The sequence below is a fragment of the Tamandua tetradactyla genome, chromosome 3, assembly GCF_023851605.1.
Source record: "Tamandua tetradactyla isolate mTamTet1 chromosome 3, mTamTet1.pri, whole genome shotgun sequence".
Taxonomy (NCBI): Eukaryota; Metazoa; Chordata; class Mammalia; order Pilosa; family Myrmecophagidae; genus Tamandua; species Tamandua tetradactyla.
In genome coordinates, this window is record NC_135329.1 from 129303965 (window position 1) to 129325763 (window position 21799).

The 21799-nt window shown below is 40.4% G+C and overlaps 1 protein-coding gene across 2 annotated transcripts; it reads left to right on the forward strand.

Moving 5' to 3' along the window:
• The first annotated feature begins 1594 nt into the window (after positions 1 to 1594).
• On the forward strand, positions 1595 to 20789 carry DAPL1 (death associated protein like 1). Of its 2 annotated transcripts, none has more exons than XM_077151937.1 (4): positions 1595 to 1694; positions 10336 to 10423; positions 12803 to 12863; positions 20514 to 20789. In XM_077151937.1, exons 1-4 carry the CDS (start codon positions 1637 to 1639, stop codon positions 20628 to 20630), a joined length of 324 nt encoding a protein of 107 aa, XP_077008052.1. In that variant the 5' UTR covers positions 1595 to 1636; the 3' UTR covers positions 20631 to 20789. The 2 variants fall into 2 exon arrangements, with proteins under 2 accessions (XP_077008052.1, XP_077008056.1); XM_077151941.1 differs by having other exon boundaries at positions 12803 to 12874; positions 20514 to 20627.
• Positions 20790 to 21799: the final 1010 nt, after the last annotated feature.

Below are 21799 nucleotides of genomic sequence, written 5' to 3' on the forward strand. Positions count from 1 at the left end.
GTTCCTTTAATTTTAACTTTTGAAGAATGCCATAGAAATGGAATCATACAATATATAGCTTTTTTTGCCTGACTACTTTCATTTATCATACTGCTATTAAGAGTCACCTATATTTTTGCATGTTCTTTCCTTTTTGTTGCTGAGTAGAGTCCTATTGTGCAGATATAGTGCAATCTGTTCATCCAATCTCCAGTTGATGAACTTTCCAGTTATTTATAACTTTTGACAATTACGAATAGAGCCGCTATAAACATTCAAATATACAGGTTTTTGTGTGTACATATTTCTTCATTTCTCTTGGGAAAATTGCTAGTTGTATAATAAATACATGTTTAACTATATAAGAAATTGCCAAACTGTCTTCTGAAGTGGCTTTCCCACTTTTTTTGCATTCCTACCAGCAACGTATGGGAGTTCTGGTTGCCTCAGATCTTTGCTGGCATTTTTACATTTTCTTTTTTTTTTTTTTTCAGTTGAGCCATTCTAATACAGTCTTAGTGTTATTTCGTTGTGGTTTTGATTTATATTTCCCCGGTGACTAATGATGTTGAACATCTTTTTATGTGCTTATTTGCCATCAGTATCTCTACTTCGGTGAAGTATCTGCTCAAGTTCTTTTGCCCATTTTTCAGTTGAGTTGTACGTTTTCTTATTTTTGAGTTGTGAGAACTCTTTATATCATCTAGATACCAGTATTTTATCTGAAATGTGTTTTACAAATCCCTGCCCCCACTTCCGCAGTTTGTGGCTTGTCTTATCATTTTCTTAACAGTGTTTTCAAAGAGCAGAAGATTTTACTTGTATTGAAGAACAAAGAGAAATAAATGTGTAAGTAACTGCCATACGCTAACTGTCCATCGGCACTGGAGATGTAAATGGCTAAGCTTAAATTTGCATTTTTTCTTTTCAACAAAATTAACAACTACTGGTTTCTAGCCTACTTTTTTACTGAGCATCTTATAGTGAATATGTTCACATCATTAAATATAATTTGAAAGCATGATTTGTGCTGTCTACACTGTACTCTCTCATGTGGCTATATCAATTTAACTCTCACCTTGTATTGTAGGATGTTCGTGTTTATTCCAAGCAATACAAAAAATACACGAAGAAGAAATAAATGATTACCAGCCTCGTGTAGACATCTCCAGGCACATCTCCAAATATTTTTTCAGGATAAATGCTTATAATTGCAAAGACTGGGACAAAGGCCTAGAACTTTGTTTTGTAACTGCTCTGCAGAAAAGACTGTAGGTGTCCTGCAGGCAGACATGCTGCCTTGCCTGTCCTTGTGGTACCAATGTATCTCACAAAGCCCGTCACATTTGACGGATGAATAGTTAGAGAGAAAAAGAATTCTACTGAACTCCATCATTTCCTCTTCGCCCTGTGAAATAAAATAAGAATACCTTCTCTCCTGTAGACATCTACCTTGTGGTCCCAGATGAAGAGAAGAAGAAAGCTTTCTTCTAAGAGAAGATTTGCTAAAGAGATGCAGGTTCCCACAGAGTTGGGTGACAAGCCCTGTTGCTGCTCAGCAATGCCCTCAGAAGGCCCCACCCCTGACCCATATAAAGCAGGGTGCAGTGGGAGCCGCAGCTGGCACTCTGCCTCCAGCATCAGCACTGGCACCGCTATGGCAAATGAAGTGCAAATCCTGCTCTCCCCACGGAAAGGGGGGCATCCTCCTGCAGGTAGGCTGCCCACCTGCCCCCTGTCCTGCAGCCAGCCAGGGCCTCATGACGGCTGCTGCTCCCCCTCCTTCAACCACTGCCTTCAAAAGGAGCGCCCCACAGAGCACAGGTTCTCAACCCACCCATTATTTAATCTCATGCAACCTGATTTCCTCCTGTCTTTGAACCTTCTAGGCTGGTGTTAAAACCACGTAGGGATCCATCAGGCCCTAGTTGAATTAAAAAGCCTAATTGTTTTGGGAGAGAGATGGGGCATGAAAGAGATTTGGTGCTGTGGAAAGGGATCGGTAAGGCTGTCTGTTATGAGTTGCATATCCACGCTTGGAAGATGATTTGTTGCCATGGAAACCTTCCTCCCTAGAAGTTACAGCTCTAAGACTCAGTTTCCCCAAGATGCCTGTACACCATCTGACTTCATATCCAGGAAAACCATTCTGTGCACCAAGGGCAGCACCTATATTTCTCTCTCCATCTTCAGGCTTTGGCACTGGGCAGTGTTATCGATGATGTAGTTTTCCTGTCAATAAGCCAAGAAGCACTTTTTTGATAACCATACAAGAACTGGAGGGGGCTGGCTGGAAAAAGTAGTTTTCAAGGTGTTTTGTAAAGCTTTCATCAACACTTTCTTTAAACTTATGCTATTTATATCAACTCTCTGGAATATGGAAATTAATTTTATTGTACTTAACCATATGTTCCTATAGACGGGCTGAGGCGTGAAGGCCTATTTTTAGACAGGTTTATGTCCTTTCGACTGTCTTCCTTCTTTTTTCCTTAAGAAAGATCCCGAAGCCTTGACCACTTTGTTCTTGCCTTCTCTATTTGCAAAATGTATGTATTGGTATAATTCTTTGGCACCTCTAACCCAAGGTTATTTCAATCATCTTTGCTGCAGAGAGTGATGAAGGGTATAATTTTCATGGAGCATAAAAACCTGACACAGGTTAGGTGGCTTTGAGATGGGCAGTTTAGCTGAAAGGGGTAAGAATTTTTACTGCTAATTCTGAATTTCCCATTCTAGACACCATTCCCTGATCTTTCTTAGCATACTACTGGGTTTCATATTTGTGATTGGACTTAGCAGTATTTAACATTATCTACATTTAAAGATAATGATGCTAACTAAAGGTCAGGGACTTTATATGCAAATTATCAGAAGTGAAGCTTATGACAGATAAAAACGAAAGAAAAAAGAACATCCTTCTCTTCCACCACACCCACCCCAAACCTTCCGAAAACAGTCAAGTAAATCAGCTAAATTAACATTTATGTACAAATCATACAGAGATAAACTTAACAAAATGAAAGTTGGAATAAAACCACCGGGAACTTTCTGTTCCCACCACTAATGACTGCTAATTACTCTGTGTACATAGCACACCGTGACTCCATCAAGCATGTCACGATGCCTCTGGCATGACAATTAATTATCATGAACTGTGACACTAGAGATAAGAGGTTTTAGATAATTAGAATGGAAATGAAGGCAGCCTTTTTACCTCCCCACTGAGAGCCCAGAAACAAAGAAGCCTGATCCGTCAGCATGTCTTGCTACATATTTTCAGTCTGAACCAGTTTGCTGTGTGGGCAAAATTTTATTTATGGAACAAAAATAATTAGGTGTGCCAAAATTCTATTAAAACTTCACCTGAATTTATGGGGCAAATGACAGAGCCCTGGAAATGGGAAGCGGGCACGATACCGTGGGGAGGGTCTGATGTGGACTTTGGAATCGGGCAGACCTGCGTGCGAACCCTGCTTTCATTCCTCATCTCTGGGCCTCTGTTTTCTCATCTCTAAAATGGAGGTTAATAAATGACATAGATCTCCTAGGTTGTTGTGAGGATTAAAAGGGAAGGCCTATGTAAAGTTCCCGGCACAGGACTGTCAAGCCCGTTAAAACACAAGCCTGGCAAAGCACTTTCCTGCCAGAAAAAATTATCCTCCCCAACTTCAAGACATCCTGATGTTCAAGGCTGCATTAGACATTACTATAGTAGCCAGAACACACAGAAAGGTGCAACGAAAACCTACTCATGCCTGCCCCATCACAGTTAAAAATGAAACCACCGCAATGTCAGCCAGCTGTAGCCCTTCCCTAACCCACGTGTGGAGCGCTTAGCATTTTTTTTCTTCATGCATATTAATATAATATATTGCACCTCTGTTAGCCCGGTTATAAATTTGTGCTTTGATACAAGGCTATATTAAACATGAGGAGACCTGGGCTCGGGTGAGCACAGCTTTGCATTTTCTGCATTTTTTAATTTGCCTCGCTCTCAAAGCTTTTTAAGAATCACGTTACAGGAACAACTGCAGCTCCAGGAATGTGTGAGAAGGGGAATGTGTGTACTTGGGAAGCCAAGTACATGAGGAAATAGAAAAAAAGAGCAATGGTTGATGGGGTTTTCTATATCTCCTGCATTTTAATTTAGTTTAAGTCAAATGAATCAGACCCATCTGAGGGGTCACAACCGAACCCCTAGAGACAATCAGTTTTCTGCCTCATTAAAGAAAGAGGGAAGTTTGGGGGAGGGGATTCTATCCCACCCCAAGTGTGAAATTAATGCAGAAAATGGGAGAAGACCATAGCTGCAGAAAGGCCAATACCATGAAACACATGCACACACACACACACACACACACACAAATACACACACACTGCCAGAGACTTGATTCTCTCACTCCATTCTGCTGAGTCGACTGGGCTGGGTGAGGGAGAAGGCAGAGCTGTGAAGTTTGAAGAGGGAGGTGGTAAGACCCACACTCCAAACATCACAGGAGGGGCTGATCACAGCTGTGTTTGCTGAGCACGAGCAGTGCACCTGGCAGTGCTCAGAGCCTTCTAGAAAGCACAACAGCGGGCAATGTAGAAGCGATCTTCCTTGCTTCACAGAGGGGCAGAATGAAACTCAGCAAGGTTAGGCACTTGCCCAAAGCCACACAGCTACTAGACAGCAGACCTGGAATTTGAAAATAAAGTTGGCCTCACTACAAAGCCCTCTTCAATCAGCGCTAGCTCTCTGCTCTGCATCCTTTTCCTGATGAGGGTCTTTTGAGTCTTGGTTGGTAGCTTAAAGTTAGCTGAAAAATCAAACAGCAGCACAAAGTAAGCCACTTGCAAACACCCAACCTTTAAATTAAAATCTTCAAATAGAAATTCTAAATCACAGGCAGAGTTTGCATAAACCTTTGGGTTGTTCAGCTTTTCTACATACATTCTCTAGTGTCTAGTGAAGGAAAAAAGCTGAATTTTTCTGATTTGTCTTTCTTTTTCTGGACTACTCTCTATCCAATATTATGTAAAATTTCTGCAAACTCTTAAATGGAAAATTAGTTTAGAATTCTAAACTAAAAGTTCTAATTTTGAAAAGTTATAAATTGCAAAAGCAGTCATAAGAGTGAAACTCTTGTTTGGGGATAGGATAGCAAAGCTTCATTTTTCCCCACATAAATTGAAGTTTTCTGATGAAACTGTCCAAAAGAGCATCTCTCTTACATTTTCTGTCTCTAGCTCATTTTGCTTATTGAAAGGATCTTAGGTCTTAAGTATTTGTTCTCAAAGGCAACCTAAAATGTTAAATCGTCATATTTTAATTTGCACACATCCAGTTGATAATTTCTATAAAGGTTCAAAAGGCAATTTTAAAAAAAGGCAATACAGTCCCCAAGATGAAGTTATGTACATGATTATAAATTTAAATGGGTGATTTGGATAGAGTGAGACCTCGAAGGATTCAATAATTCAGACCTATCTGGTGTATATAAAATGGGCAAAACCCGATGGCATTTGGTTACAAAGGCTTCTCAGATGCAGAGGTTTGCCTGGATCTCAGAAGACCAGTGTTCCCAGCAGATCTTTAAATTCTTATCCCTCCCACAAACTCTCCATTGTGTTCTTTCACCTCATAAAGTGAGAGCCTCAATCTATGTCTCCTCACTGCATCCGTCCATAGTATGAGGATGCTGTCTTCTGCTTCTTTCTACCATATGTGACTGTTGAAGTGAGATCACCCACCTGAACAAAGTAGATACAAGAAAGGTGTTCTGAAATCAAGGTGCAGTTATGCTGATGCCGCCAAAATCACTGAGTCTGAGTCCAAACCCCTATAACAGAGAAGACTGTGGTTCAAAGACTGCTGGATGGAATTAAGAACCTTCGGGGGTGGAGGGAGCTTTTATTCCCCCCCATCCCAAAGTCTCTGTTTTATTGTTCTTAAGTACGAAGAACTCACACATTTGCATTTCTTCTTTATTTCTTTTGGCAGTTCTTGTCTCTTCAGTACCCTATGTTCCTTCTAAAAGAAGGAAAGTGATAGATTTTCTTTTGGAGGCAGGCAGGAGGAGTTAGAATCACGAGGAACAGTTTCATAATAAAAATTATCTAGTTCAACTTCCATTGAATTCCCAAGAATTCTCCTAAGGTGTTCATGGCAGGAAAGCTTCTTTCCACTGCTTGAAAACCTCGAGAGACAGAGGACTCACTATTATATCCATTTCACTTTGAAGAACACATTATATATTAGCCAGACTCTCCCTTCCTGGAACTTCCATCCATTGGTCTTCATTTTCCCCTCTGCACATGATGAAATAAATAAATAAAAATAGATACTAATGATTAAGTACCTACCATGTGCCAGATGCTTAAATCACCTCTAATCTCTACAGCAGCCCTGAGCAATCATTCTTATCCCCTTCTGAGGATGAGGAACTGAGCCGCAGGGGGCTATAAGTATCTTGCAGCGCTTAGGTGGGTCTGACCCTCGCCAGGAAGCTGCTCCTTCTCCCAGAAGACAAACCCTCCCATCTCAGGAGAGGGCCGACCTCAGTCCTTTTGAGACTTTGTTTCTTTGGGAGTGATCTTTCCAGATACCCTCATGTGACCTGGCTCCTTTCTTCATCTGGCCACCCTCCTCTTCCAGATGGAGGGCACAGAATTCAGCATTCTAAAGGTCATCTTTAATTATTGCTTATTTTCACTATAACAATTTTGCTTCTATAGTTGGAGACGATAATCAGTCCAGGTGGAAGAAAATGTTTAGAAACAACAGCATCAGGGAAAACAAATGGAACACTGATAAGAAAAGAATTACAGCACAAGATATTGTAAAAGCATAAGAGGGCGGTGCGACGGTGGCTTAGTGGCAGAATTCTCACCTGCCCTGCCGGAGACCTAGGTTCGATTCCCAGTGCCTGCCCATGCCAAAAAAGAAAAGAAAAATGAGTTCTAGATGTTGTTCATTACAATTGTTAAAAATCAGGAGTCTTTGTTCAGTACAACAGTGGCTCAGCAGGCAGAATTCTTGCCTGCCGTGCCAGAGACCCAGATTCAATTTCCGGTGCCTGACCACGGAAAAATAAATAAATAAAAGGTCATAAGAATGGAGAAATACTTTGGGTAAGGGTACTGGAGGTTCAAGCCCCAGATGTCCCATTTGATTCCTCTTTATAGAATAGATGGCAATGCTGTTGATAAGCATCACTCCTCACACGGAGGCACATGTATCTCCTCAAACATTCTTCCAGAAAAAGCCCATTCTTTGGTTTATTTCACCTCTGTATTCCATGGCTGTTCAAAGATGTTTCCACATAATTTCATTTCTACTAATTAGTGTCACTAATCCCTTAGTATGCCTTTTTTTCTTATGTTTCTCATTTTTTCTTATATATATGTTTTTTTATCTTGTATGTTTATGTATATATATATATGCATATACATATATGAAGAATTTAAAGTAGATCTTGTCGGGCGGTGTGATGGTGGCTCAGCAGGCAGAGTTCTCGCCTGCCATGCCGTAGACCCGGGTTTGTTTCCTGGTGCCTGCCCATGCAAAAGAAAAAAAAAAAAAAAATATATATATATATATATATATATATATATATATATATATATATAAAGTAGGTCATGTCAAGGTGATGAATGCACAACTATGTGATGATATTGTGAACCATTGATTGTGTACTTGGGATGGACTGTATGGTACATGAAGATATCTCAATAGAAATATTTTTTTAATTTTTTTAAATAAAATAGGTAATGTATGGGGATAACATTTTTTTCCTAGACTAAATTTAACATTATAAAATTCCATCCAGAATCTTTTATAATCAGTAGAAGAAAAATTTGATAATTTAAAATGACCAAGTGAGATTTGTTCCATGAACGTAAGATGGTTCAACAATAAGACATCTGTTACTATAATCAACAACAGTAATAAGTCCAAGGAAAATCATCTGATCATATCCATGAAGGGTAAAAAGGCATTTGATGAAATTCAACATGTATCTGTAATTTTTTAGGCCAATGAAATAGTAACAGAAGTTTATAAAAGATCAGAGTGTTGAATTCCTTAGTGATACAAAACCCAGAAGTCATAGAAGATTGATAAGTTTACATAAAAACTGCAATTTTTTGCATCCACAAAGTCAAAAAGCACTAATTAGTAAAATATTTTATATTTACAACACATATCACAAAGAGCACCTCTGAATCAAGAGAAAAGGATAAGAAAAAGACTAGCTACCTAATAGGAAAAAAATGGACAAAGGATTTGAACTGTTTATAGAAAAGAAAAAGTAAATCACTTCTAAAACATGCATAAATAGGCTCAACCATTCACAAAACAAGAGAAATGCAATTTAAAACCAGAGACCATTGTTTTTGTTTGTTTGTTTGTTTTTTGCATGGGCAGGTACCGGGAATCGAACCTGGGTCTATAGCATGGCAGGCAAGAACTCTGCCACTGAGCCACCGTGGCCTGCCCAGAGACCACTGTTTTTACTTATTGGTTGGCAAACCCAAAAGCTTATTGTTTCCAGAGGTGGGGAAACAATCGCTGTCACAGTCACTGGTGGGATTGTAACTGGGAGCAAGGTCTATGGACTAGCAGTTTGGCAAAATTTAGCAAAATTTCTAATGCACACGCTCTTAAGAACAAACAAGACCACTTCTAGGAATTTCTCCCACTAATATACATGCACGTGAGCAAAATTATGTATATAAAAGGATATTCGTTGCAGCATTGTTTGTGATAGCAATGGATTAGAAACATCTGCGATGGCCAACATAACAAATACAAATGTTCATACAATGAAATTTTTTTTTTTTTTTTTTTAAAGGAAAGACAGAGAGAAGGAAGGAAGGATAGAAGGAAGAAAGGGAAACATCTTTAAACATTTTCTGGTTTTTATTGTATTCTGTTTCTCCGTTTTTGTTACATGGGCTGGGGCCGGGAATCGAACCGAGGTCCTCCGGCATAGCAGGCAAGCACTTTGCCCGCTGAGCCACCGCGGCCCGCCCCATACAATGAAATTTTAAAGCAGATGTTAAAAATACATTTATATATATATGTATGTATAGATATGGAACTCTCTTCAAAATATATGGTCAAGTGAAAAAAAATAAGCAAACAGTACAGAACAATGTATGTCTTATGCTACTATTGTAAAAAAATAATATATGGTATATGTATAGACTACCTGTGGGTGAAGACATAGGGAATCTGTAACATTGGCAATATGCAGGAAAATGAACTGGGAGACTAGGAAGTGAAGGTAGGAGGAAGACTGTAGGTCTCTTTGTGCCATTTAATTGTGTGTGCTATGCATGTATTGCATAACCAAAAATAAAATAAATAATACTTTTTGAAAAACAGTGACAAGAGCATTGAGAAACAGCATAGGTTTTCCTTATTTTTCATTTTATCAGAGTTAGTTTTAGAAAATTGCCAATCTGACATAGCCACAAAAAGAATTAACAGGTTCAAACAAATCAGTTCCCATTTATCTTTTTTTTCATTTGAGCTTGTCAGATTTTAGATGTGCAAATTTCCTGGGAACAGGCAAAAAGTATTTGCTTTGACTCGCAATCTGAAATGGGTTGTTTCTTTTCAAAAGTTGATTTCATCTGACATAGTTAAACACTTGAATTGCTGTAGGTCATCTGAGGCCTAATTAACACTAATTGATCTCTTGAATGGCAGGATTATTAATGCAGTTTAATCACACATTAGAACATGTGAGCTGGCCAACATTAGGGGTTTGAGGTCTGGAATGGAAGGTGGATATGCAGTGGGATCCAAAGTATCTCTGCTGAAATAAATGCCTGTTATCACTGCATACCCTGACTTTCTTAGAAAGCTCATTTCTTAGAATCTGACTTTTGAAAGCTTTGGTTGAAAAAAAAAAAATGCAAACGATGCATATATTTAATGTCGTGGGAAAACAGGAGGGTCACATTGTAATTGTCTGTTGCTATCATGTACAATGTAATTGGTTTGATAGCATGAAAAAAACGTTTCTCAGTAAAATGCCTAAGGGAGTCTGTTATTCTCCACCTATCTAAGATGTAATCGCCCCCTTTTTTAGGTTCAGTATCCCCATCCAGGTAAACTGGAAAGCATAAACAAGCAGTCTACCCTTGTTTCTGCCTACCCTTGTTTGCCCCATCGCCCCTAAAAATATATTTTTTGCTTTTTTTTAAAATCTGTTTTATGTGCTGTTTTAGATTCAAGTTCACAAGCAACCTTTTAAAAAAAGCTCTAAAATTCTTTCAAATCTAAATTCAAACCTTGAATAGAAAAGCAAGACTTCTTTGATGTTTTAACATGGCTCTCCTCTGCTGACACTTGTTTGCTTGCAGTAAAAGCTGGAGGAATGCGAATTTCAAAAAAACAAGAACTTGGAGTCATGGAGAAACATACCAAAAAAACAGGACTAGAAAAAACAAGGTAGGAAGCTGCTTAATTTCTTCTTCATCACCTTAAGGAATTCTGAGTGAATCTGCTTCCAGATTTTGAAGGCCTTTATGTAGGACAAACCATGTCCCCCAAATATTTGCTAACCAGGGCTGGAGACGGTGGGGCGGGGTGGGGATAATGGACCTGATGGTGGCGAAGAGCCACTCACTCGGGTGAAAGATGGCTATAACCACCTGGGTTCCCTTTACCGCCCGCACCTCTCCTGTTCCTCTGCCGCCAGCCCAGCGGCCTCACTTTAGAATACACGGTTCTAAATATATCCAAACCTGGCGCACGTCCCTTCATCCTGTTTTCAGATCGGCCTTTAAAATATCATCCCTGGGTTTGCCCTGTTTTCATAATGTGCTTTCTGCTGAGGCAAATCTCCTGAATTAAAAATAAATGCCTCTTTTTGGTTTGTCTTAAATTCACCACTCAATTATTTCGAAACTAATGGCCTATATCTGGCAGAGCTGGGCGGCGTGTGCACGCTGAGGCTGAGGCTGGGGGCGCCCGCCTTCGCCTAACCTTGCCCGCGCCGCGCGGCAGCCTGAGCTGAGCCGAGACCTGGATGCATGCACCAGTTCCCGCCGCTCGCAGCCCTGCTTAAGGGAAATGAGTGCTTTCAAAGAGAAAGAACCCTACGAAACTGGCTTCTCTTAGTAACATAATGAGGGCCGTTTCAGAGACTTACAAATTTCACAACGGTTTCCAGACAGTAGTCGATGAGTGATTCAACACAAATGGATTAGAGGATACCCAAGGAAGAGTTCAAAGAGGTAGCGGCTTCAGTCTCAGAAAGAGAACGCTGAGCGAAATAGCCCATTGCTGTGCAATTTCTTGTGCTCGTTCATATAATTTTTTTTTAATTTGGGAAGAAAAGTTCTTGAAGCCTTTCCCCCTTCACGTTAAAATGATATACTAATTTACCCCTTTAGCAGTAAACCATTTATTTCTTCTGACATCAGAAAATACACATCACTCAATGAAAGCTAATCTGTAATCCTCAAGAGTGGGGGCAGTCAGGGGGTTGCATATCACCCATGTGTGAGCAGCACCTGGCATAGTTTCTAGAATAGAGAATACACTCGGTAAAGGATGCCAGACTGCTGTTAATTTGGAAGCTGGTTAATTTCTTAAATCTACTCTATTTTCAAAACCTGATTCAAACGTGAGCCCCGTTTATTGTGACACCAATTACTATGCCTGGGCCAGGGGCTCAGGAATTAAAAGAGTCATGGCTTAGACATGATTTCTAGGTTGCAGCTGGAGGACAAGTCTTTCATTACTCTGAGCCTCATAAAAACGAGGGCTTACTATTACTTCTAATATCAGCTGAACAATGTGGGAAGAGGAGATGACTAGAAGGTATGAAAGTGGTGAGTGGAACCCTTTTAAATTCCTCCACTGTTTTCTAATAATCATTTAAAAAATGGGCAGTGGACTACTACAGAGTTAAACAGCAAAAAATAGCTCTTCTCCTTCTCTTCTTACCAAGGGCAAGTACAACTGAGGTGGGGCCTGATGCTTATGCAATTTGGGGTCCATTTTAAAGAAAAATAATACAAAATTACAAATATGAAATGACTAAGACCCCTCTGAGGGCTTTGGAAGAAGCCCAGGCAGTGTAAATTCATCACTGCCCCTTCTATCTTCCACAGGGTGCTGGCATGGGATAAGAGTACCTCATTTCATGAGCAGACACCTCTCATTACACTTTCTTGGGGAACACTTTTTTACAATATTTCATAGAAAATACATTTCTAAGCATCATCAATCTACATCCATTTCCTAGTAACTTCTATAAACCATCAAGAAAAAAAGGAATACTTTTTCTTCCAAGAAATTGTACTGCAGCCTCAACTCCAAAACTCTCCTACAGAATAACTGGGCCTGAGAGAAAGAAACCAGATGCCAAAAAGTCCATGGTGTGACTCATTATATGAAGTACAAAAACAGTCAAAACTAATGAATATGTTCGTTAATCATAAGCTAAGGTGGAGGGAGGGTATCCTCAGGGGTGGTGGGAATGCAGAGGGACTCAGGGACGCCGACTGTGCTCCTAACCTGTGCCTTGCTTTCACTAGTGGGTTCGGTTTGTGACTATTCACCAAGCTTTGTTCTTACCATACCTGTACTTCTCTGCATGCAAGCTATTCTTTGATGAGACGTTTTAAAATAATAACAGCTTGGCCTACAAAGCTGATGGTAGCACCTGCACACTCGGAGGCAGGATTTGTTGTCTTCCCGATGTTACGTGCCAAGCAGAGCAAAATCCTATAAGCCCAGCAGCAGCCCGCCGTAAAAACCGTTTAGCCTTCCGACGGGTACATTTTAAAGTCCTACGGGAATCTCTTTTCATCTTCGCAGCGCCATTGCGAGTATTGCCAAGATGCAGACGCTGGATGCTCCGAATGACGCGCTGGAGAAGGTGAGCTGCGGGTGAGGCAGACGCGCCCGGACGGACGCACGGAATGCTCCAAGTCAGTGCTTCCCCAGCACCTCAGGCTGCAAGGGCCAATGAGCAGCCAACACTGAGATTTTTTTTCCAACCCAGAGGTTCGATGTACCTGCGAAAGAATCTGTTTCTCAGTCAGAGGAACACAAAGCGTTTTTGGCTAGAGAAACTGTTCCTCCCAAATTCTTAAAGCATCCATTGAATAAATCATTTCAAATATAAGATAGGAAATAAAGTGAGACGCATGAAGCAGAATTTCAGGACCTGGCTTTGCCCACCCCAAATACTTTGAAGACTATTGGCATGTTTTGATAGCAGGCAGCCTGTGCATTGGAAATTCAGCCATTTTGGACCTTCCCCACCACCACAGCACTCCTTAAAGGAGATATTTGACTTGAGGGGAGGGTAAGTGGTGGAGAAGTGCATGGTTTAGGGCTAAGAGAAACTGGATTTTGTGTATGTTATAAAGGTGGTTGACCATCGCTATTTTTATATCTTGAATTTCTCTATGTAGCACAAGTAACTCAGAAAACTCTCACCAATAGTCAGTACTTTGGTTTTGAATTCAGTGGTTTCTTTTTAAATTTTGTAGGTGAGCTGAGTAAGGGACCTTATTCCACTTCTAGGAGGCAGATATACTCTCTGGGAACCAGCTCCCACATTTACTGAAGGGATGTAGAAGCAAGACTCACTGCACCTGCCTAGACCAGGGGCCTGAGGACCATCAGGTCAGCCCTAGAAAAACATCAGGGCAGCAGCTACAGGCTGGGTCTTCTGGGGCCCACATCTGGCAGCAGCTCCACCACTTACATCTGTCTGATCTGGAGCCAGTTCTTCATCCTGTGCATGGGAGCACTCCTTTCTAGGATAGAGAGGAGGCATCGCACGGACCGCATGGGCTGCTGTGCGGTGTAACAAGTTCACACACCTGGAGTTCAGATCCAGAGCAGCCTGTCTGCTGTCTCTTAGGTGGTATCATTGGTTGGACGGCAGTGAAAGGAAAAACCCAGAGGCCACCTTGTTAAAGGCAGAGAAGCCTCTTAAAACCTCCAGCTTCAGAGGCTTCTAATGTAGAGGACTAGGTTCTCCCACCCAAGTAAATCTGGGAGAAGTCCTAAGTACTCTGTGCCTTCCTAGCTTCAAAAAAAGGGCATTATTGGATGCCAGGGCAACACAAGTTACCCGCACCTCCATCTCACATTTTCCTGCACCTACCCACTAAGCCCCCTTCCTCAGGACTGCCCACAGTTCCAAGTAGACCTGGATAGAATAGAAATTTTCCCCTAGGGTATATATTAACTCAAAATAAAATGTTTAAAAAGAGTGGCTGATAAAGGGCATGTTGCATATTAGGTACCATGCCAGGGTCTGTATTGTCTTTTTACGTACTTATGTGGATATGTCTAGGACGTGGAGGGATGCTTTCCCTTTCCATTAGAGATAGTTCTCGTTAGTTTCAAAGATAAAAAGAACAATCTCTCCCCAAAATAGCAGCAACAATAGTAATAATAATAATAAATTGCACCTGGAAACTGTAAGAGACCATTGAGATGGTGCACCGTTACAATTTTTTAAATAGTAACAATACCTATTTTTAAAAACAGAACAACAAAGAAAGAAACAACCTTTAAAGCCCAGCTCAACAATTTGAATTTTGAAGCACACTTCAAATGACAGTAGGCTTGTGGCTAAAACTGCGCAGAGCCCAGTTTGGAGAGCAGACTTCAGACTCACACTGCTGGGCTCCCTCCCAGCTCTGCCACTCACTCGCTGTGTGTCCTTGGGGGGGTTTCTTCTCTTACCTGTGCCTCTGTTTCCTCACCTATAAAATGAGAATTATGACAGTATCTACTTCAGAGAGATGTTAGGAGAATAAAATTGTAATTTATATATATATATGGTTATATAATATATACAAAGTACTTAGCACAGAGCCAGGCACAGCTATCCTCAGGAAGTGTGAGCAACTGCTGTTCCCCACAGGACACCACTTGGAATCCCACGCAAAGAAGAAGGGGCCAGCAAAAATAAGTTCCAAGGTGAACATAAGTCAGTTGTTGGGATTCGCATATTTCTCTATGGATGCAAAAAATCCCCCAAATCTGTACTTTAACCTGATATGTGCTAGGATTTAATAATAAAGGTTTATCTGGGATGACAGGTGACAGATTATTTTTTAAAAATAGATGTGCTGAGATCAGCGGTTGCAGAGGCTGTAGTAGGGAGGAAGGGTTGTCCACAAAGTAGCAGGAAGGAATATTTTGGGGGGGGATGGTTCTATATCTTGAGTGTGTTGACAGTTACAAGACCATATGCATTTGTCAAAACTCACAGAAGTGCAGTCTAAAGAGGGTGAATTTTGCTGTATGTAAATTAGAGCTTAATTTTTTTTAATTAAATGCTGTAAGATGGGCCATGGTGGCTCAGCAGGCAGCATTCTCACCTGCCATGCGGGAGACCCAGGGTCATTTCCATTGTGTAAACTATACAGCCGCATGCCAAAACATAACAAAACAAAAAGATACATAAAAGATATAGAGATAGTGGCATTTGCTGATACATTTTCATCAGTTCTGCATTATGATTCTCCCCACAATATACTTTATCACTAACAATATATAGTTGGTCAGAAGAAATACAGTAGCAGAATCGAGGAGCATATGCTCTGCATTTATTAGCACTCATCCATGCCTTTGTTGATAGTGGAACCCCTAGCCATAGAATTGAATCATGGCAGGAAATGTCTATCCATTACACTATGTATCTCTGGATACCCTACTTTAAAGCCAGCTGTCTTAATTTGCAAGGGCTGCTGAGACAAATACCACACACTAGTTGGTTTAACCAACAGGACTTTATTGTCTCACAATTTCAGAGGCTGGAAGTCCAAAATCAAGGCCATCCCTACTCCCCAAAGTCTGCAGCATTCAGGCACTATTTGCCACAATTCTTGGGTTCCTTGGCTTCTATCTCTACCTCCCATCCCATGACAACGTCCATTTGTGTCTGCTCTTCCAGTTTCTACTGAATTCTGGCTTCTTCCTGTGGCGTTCTCTTTATAAGGCCTCCAATAAAATGGATTAAGGCCACCCAGATTCAGACTGGCCGTGCCTAAAGAGGGTGTTAGATGATCCTCTTCATAAAGAAGTCCACACTTTGACTGGTCGTGCATCTTCAAAGGGGCCTTATTTATAAATTGGTTCACACCCACAGGAATGCAGATACAAAGTAAGAATATGTCCTTGGTTGGGGTACATAATTCAATCTACCACACCAGCCCAGGCTTTAGGATATGGGAGATTGATAAACAAGACCCACAGGGTTGAAACTGAACAAACCTGAGTAGGAAGCAGCCTAAAATTTCCTCTCCCACTGACCTCTCCCCCACCATTTCTCCCTCCCTCCCTACCTCTGCCTCACCGCTTCCAGCTCAAAAGGTGAGAGAATTCAGGCTGCCCAGTTGTAGATTACACAATGGGATGTTGCTGCTGAAAAGGGATTACATAACCCCAAAAGCTCTGTAGGCTAAAAATCTGGGGGACCTGGTCTACTTAGGAGTGTTTGACCATTTAAAAGTCACTTAACTCCTCTGAGATTAATGGTTGTTCATTTACTTAATTATTTAAAGACAGGGAGTGAGAGAGAATATATTGCCGTGTGTGTTAATTCTGTGGACAGCCATGGAAGTTAAATTTGGCAATAGTCATGAAGGTTCTTAGAAGATGAAAATATCCAGTTAAAACATTAGTACAAATTGATCCATGAAAGGGAGGGGGTAAGGGGTATGGTATGTATGAATTTTTTTCTGTTTTCTTTTTATTTCTTTTTCTGAATTGAGATGCAAATGTTCTAAGAAATTATCACGATGATGAGTATACTACTATGAGATAATATTGTGAGTTTGATTATATAACAAGAATGGAATGATCACATGGTAAAAAAAAAATAAAAAACATTAGTAGCAGGTTGGGTTATGGTGTGGAGGGGGAGAGAGGGTTTAAGCCTAGTTAACATTGGGGCCACTTTTCAAGTTGCCTGAAGTTTGCCACCAATGTCTGGGAGTTGAGTATGAAATGGGATCCAGGGGGAGAGAGCTATCAAAGGCATCTGCAAATTTAGAAAGGTTTCTCCTGTTCTATAGATGAACATCACCGTAGGAAGATCCTTGAATTTCATTGACTCTGGCTGAATGTTTTGTTTTAAGCACTTTGATCAACAGGGTGTGGAATTTAAGTGTCAACATTTGAGTTGGAAGTTAACACCCTGGAAAGATGAATGGAAGAGCTGCCAGTCTGCCTACACTACCAACTCCAAGGCTTTAAAACAAAACCTGCTGCTGATTTTTCTTGCATCTAGAATTTCTTCCCAGTCTTAAAAACCTTTATCACACTTCTTTTGCTTTTTCTCTGAAATTAAAAATAGAGGTTCTTGAGGTCATGGCTTCCCAAGGTGAAGGCAAATTCTAATGTGGGAGCTTCTCCTGATCTGCTTTTCAAGTTCAATATGTTGTCTCTGGGTTGAAGCTCCAACAGGCAGAACCTTATACATAATCTGGCCTTGAATTCTTTCTCTTGTGGGGTTACCCATCCACCTTTTAACTTGCACTCTTATCTTAACTCAGATTCTCTTACCCTAATGAATCAGACAAAAAAATGCTTTTCATTCCACAAACCCTATCCTTTTACAGAGACTAATGATGAAAAATGCAGAGCTCCCGCAAAGTTAGATGCCAGACAAAAGCACAGCTGGTTGTAAATTGTACTCTGGAAAGCTATTCCTACTTATTTCTAGTTGAGACTGGAAAAATAAAATCTTCCAATTGTCACTGACATAAAACCTATAGCAAAGACTCGGGGTTTTAAGGGTTGGCCATCTTATTTACAATGTCATCAGTTCTAATGGGAGACTATTGTTCGGGACTGAGGATGGTAGAAGATTTGAGAACAAGAAAGAGAACATCTTATTTTCAAGGGTTCTATATAAACCTGCCACTGACCCCCCAAAAATCTGTACACTTGTAGCTTAATAATTATGGGCGGTGTCTCTGCAACTATTATCATCACCAGGGTTATTTTTACTTCTCAAACCTGTTGATTTTCGCCTTTTTTCTCCAGACTTTCCCAGGTGTTCACAGATGGCCCAGAGGCCCCAGGAGCTCACTGCATCCCCCCAGGCATGCTAACCTATGATATTCCTCTTCTGAGAAACAGTTGAATGCCACTTTTAACGCCTTGATTAAAAGCTTTAGATAAGGGGGGGGGGGGCACAGTAGCTCATCAGGCAGAGTTCTCTCCCACCAGGCCTGGTGCCTACCTATGCAAAAATAAATAAATAAATAAAAGTTTTAGTTAAATGTAATCCTGAAAAGTTGTGGAGATCAACCTGGGGATTAACAATAAAGAATTAGTGCTTAATTAAGTAGTAAGTGTGTTCTACCACACTTGCCTTTTCTTTCCCACCTCCACCCATCACCTCTCTTATGCTTTAGTAACAACAGTCAACAAGTGACTTTCTCCCTTCCAGTCTCAACTTGTCATCTTGCCTCACCTCTCCTTGGCCAGTTGCCCGGATTTTTGTGATATCCAAGTTACTTGTTTGTTTTCTTTCTCACCCCTCTTTACCTTACATTTGACCTTAAACAACTTGCCGAATTATTCTTCCCACTTGCAGTCTCTTGAACATGATTTAAAACTAACCTGAAATAATCCATCTGTCTTGGTTGAGATTAAAAACAGTCTGGAAGCAAAGTACTCAAGCAGTTAACTCTCCTTCTGGTTCTAGTGTTAAAAGAGGGAGGGGGGAACCCACAAGACCTTTCTCCTTACCATACTACAAAATGTTTGTCATGTCACTTAATGATAGTTCACCTGATAAAAAAACAAAAAGAAAGACACTAGCTCTTTGTTTAGACTCTAAAACAACATTTCCAACCAAACCTCAATTACACTTCTTCCATTCTGCTAGAATGCCAGAAAGCACTTATTTATTAGAGTATGTATTTATTATACAATTATTATTAGACTTAATTATTATAGTACTTCCCTGCTCATTGTAAAAGAAAAAAAAAAAGAAGAAAAATACTCATAGGTTAAGAAAAAAGACTAAGAATTGCCCATAATTCTTTCCACAAAGATAACCATTGATAGCACCTTAGTGTATATATCCTTCCGGTTTGTTTAGTTTTTAAGACCAAGAAGAAACGACTTTTGAGTGTCAAATTTCACATGAAAAGGAGTACTGTGCCTAGAGTGCAGGCAAGGACATTGAGAAAGGATATAGGGCCTCTCTGTTTTCCCTGGCTTAGAAGAGCCAAACAAACCAGGAACAATGTAATGCTTGGTGTCTCCCCTTTCGTTTAGTTTGAGGATCAAGACAAGGGTATCTAAATAATGTCTCAGTGGCTGAGAGATTTCAGAGTTGGGAGGTTATCCTGGAAGTTATTCTTATGCAGTATATGGCTATCCTTTTTAGTTTATGGTGTATACAGTGGCTGGAGGGAGGTACCTGAAACTATTGAGCTGTATTCCAGTAGCCTTGGTTCTTGAAGAAGACTGTATAACTATATAGCTTTAACAATGGGACATGTGATTGTGAAAACATAATGGCTGGTGCTCCTTTTATCCAGGTTATGGACAGATGAGTTTTCAAAAAAGGGTAAAAAATAAACAAATAAATAGGGGGAGATAAAGGGTAAAAACCGGGTAGATTGAAATACTGTGGGTCAAAGAGATGGAGTGGCAAGGGGTATAGGATGTGTGAGTTATTTTTTTTTTCTCTTTATTTCTTTTTCTGGAATGATGCAAGTGTTCTAAAAGTGATCGTGGTGAAGTATACACAGCTATGTGATGATATTGTGAGTCATTGTATAACATGGATATCTCAATAAATATATATATTTTTAAAAACTTCTGTGAAAAAAAAAGGACAAGGGTGTCGAAGTTCAATAATGATAAGTTAAATTCCTAGTGAGCTGAGGCATCTCTTCCTTGCCAGATGCAAAGGTGTCCTTGGATAGCTCAATACTGCATTGATGAGCATGGAAACCAAGTGCAAGAGTGAACCCAAAAGGCCACTGGGTCCAAACTCTCCTCCTGAGAAAACTGCCTCTGAAGTGCTCAGTGGCACTGAATATTCTTTTTTATCTAAAGCTGTCCTTGATGAAAATTCCATAAAGTCCCTTAATCAGTTCCTTATGAAATTACTTATTGTTAAGACGTTTCATTATGGGTTAATTTCAACCTATTTAAGCCTGTTAAAATAGTCTTTGTAGAAAATAGCAGTACACGTATGCATTCCAGTGCCAGAATAACTGCTAATATAGCAGAAGATTAATGCAAACATAGGTGACCATTTCTACTTTTTAAATATGTTGCCTCAAAACATTATATATTCTTTTACCTATATCAAATATTTCATAATTTTAAATATTAGAGAAAAAAATTAGTGAGGGAAAATCCAGGTTAATACATACAAGGTCCAGGCTAGGGGTTCAGGCTAGGGGTCATATTATCAAAGTAAACAAATTGTACAATTCCCTGACCACCTGCATTGCTTCTACGACATTAATATTTTATGACTGCAAAAATCCAATATGCTTATATTTTCTTTCCCTCTCACTTCTAGCTCAGCCATAAATTTCCAGCCACAGTGCACATGGCACATCAAAAACCTAGACCTGCCCTGGAGAAGGTCACTCCACTAAAAAGGATCTACATTATTCAGCAGCCCCGAAAATGTTAAGCTAGGACATGAAACCCAGTCATCCGGCCCACTGCCTGGAACATCTGACAGCTTAGCAGAAAGGACCAAAATTTTCAATAGGTCTTAGAGCACTTGCTTGATAAATAAAACAGCTTTTGTATCCTCCTTTTTGACTTTAGATAATAAAGCATCTATAATTATAAATCCAGTGCATGCCTGTCCTTTTTTACCCAGGTCACGATCCCATTCATATTAATATATGTAATTCTGCAGGCTAAATGGAGAATCCAGCCTACCCGACTATTCCATTCTACCTCCCTGGATAAGCTCTCTTCCTGATGCTGACTCTGAGTCATTCTCCTTGAAAGCAAAGGTTAGAGATGGGTACACTGGGCTTTGCAAAAGCCAATATTTGGTGCAAACATAAGGAGTGATTCTTGTCAATGTGTTTGTCTTAGGATGCTTATGTTTTCACTTGAGGTGAAATGTCTTTTCCTGTTTCCCACATACATACATAATTGGTTTTGAAGGCTTGGTGGGGAGAAATTACACATGAAATTTATTGCAAATATATTCTCTTCCGCAAAGCAATCAAGGATGGAAGGCAGACTTGGGGTTTCAGAAGGACATTTGCTCAAGGCAGCCCAGAAAGTTAATGCTCTAGAACTGGCAGGGTCGGGGTGCCTCAGAGCATTGTGAACGGGGTGTAGAGGCTGGTGTTGATTGGAGATGAGGGTGGGAGAGAAAACGTTGCCATGGTTAACCCTTCTATGGCTCCCCTCCTTCCCCACCACACACACACACATACACCCCACTCCATATAGCCAGAGACACCCTCAAGGGACAGTAAGGGACTACCACATTCTTTCTCCCCCGAGGTCAGCCATCACTCACATTTCACCATTCTGCCCCTCTAATTGATAATGCTAGCCAACCATCAGCACGTCCCTTCACTCAAGGAAGGGGATCGGCACTTTAGTCCATCTTTTTTCCAGGTGCCCAACCCATGGAGTATGACTTAATGCCAAACCTGTCTCTGATTCCTGGAAATACAAAGGCACCTGGCTAAGACCCGATAGTCAGGAGGATTACATCCCATTGCCTCCCTTGCATTGTTTGGCCTTTTTCAGGAATGAGACAGAATTGTTTGAGATAATATCTAGCCACCAGGCAATGCCAGGATCAATCAGTAAGACAGTTAGTACTAA

Bases quoted from the DNA above. Each gene is read 5' to 3' on its own strand.
- DAPL1 (XM_077151937.1), top strand. From the start codon at position 1,637: ATGGCAAATGAAGTGCAAATCCTGCTCTCCCCACGGAAAGGGGGGCAT. The intron at 1,695-10,335 runs GTAGGCTGCCCA...GTTTGCTTGCAG, and splicing joins AGGGGGGCATCCTCCTGCAG to TAAAAGCTGGAGGAATGCGA. The intron at 10,424-12,802 runs GTAGGAAGCTGC...TCATCTTCGCAG, and splicing joins ACAGGACTAGAAAAAACAAG to CGCCATTGCGAGTATTGCCA.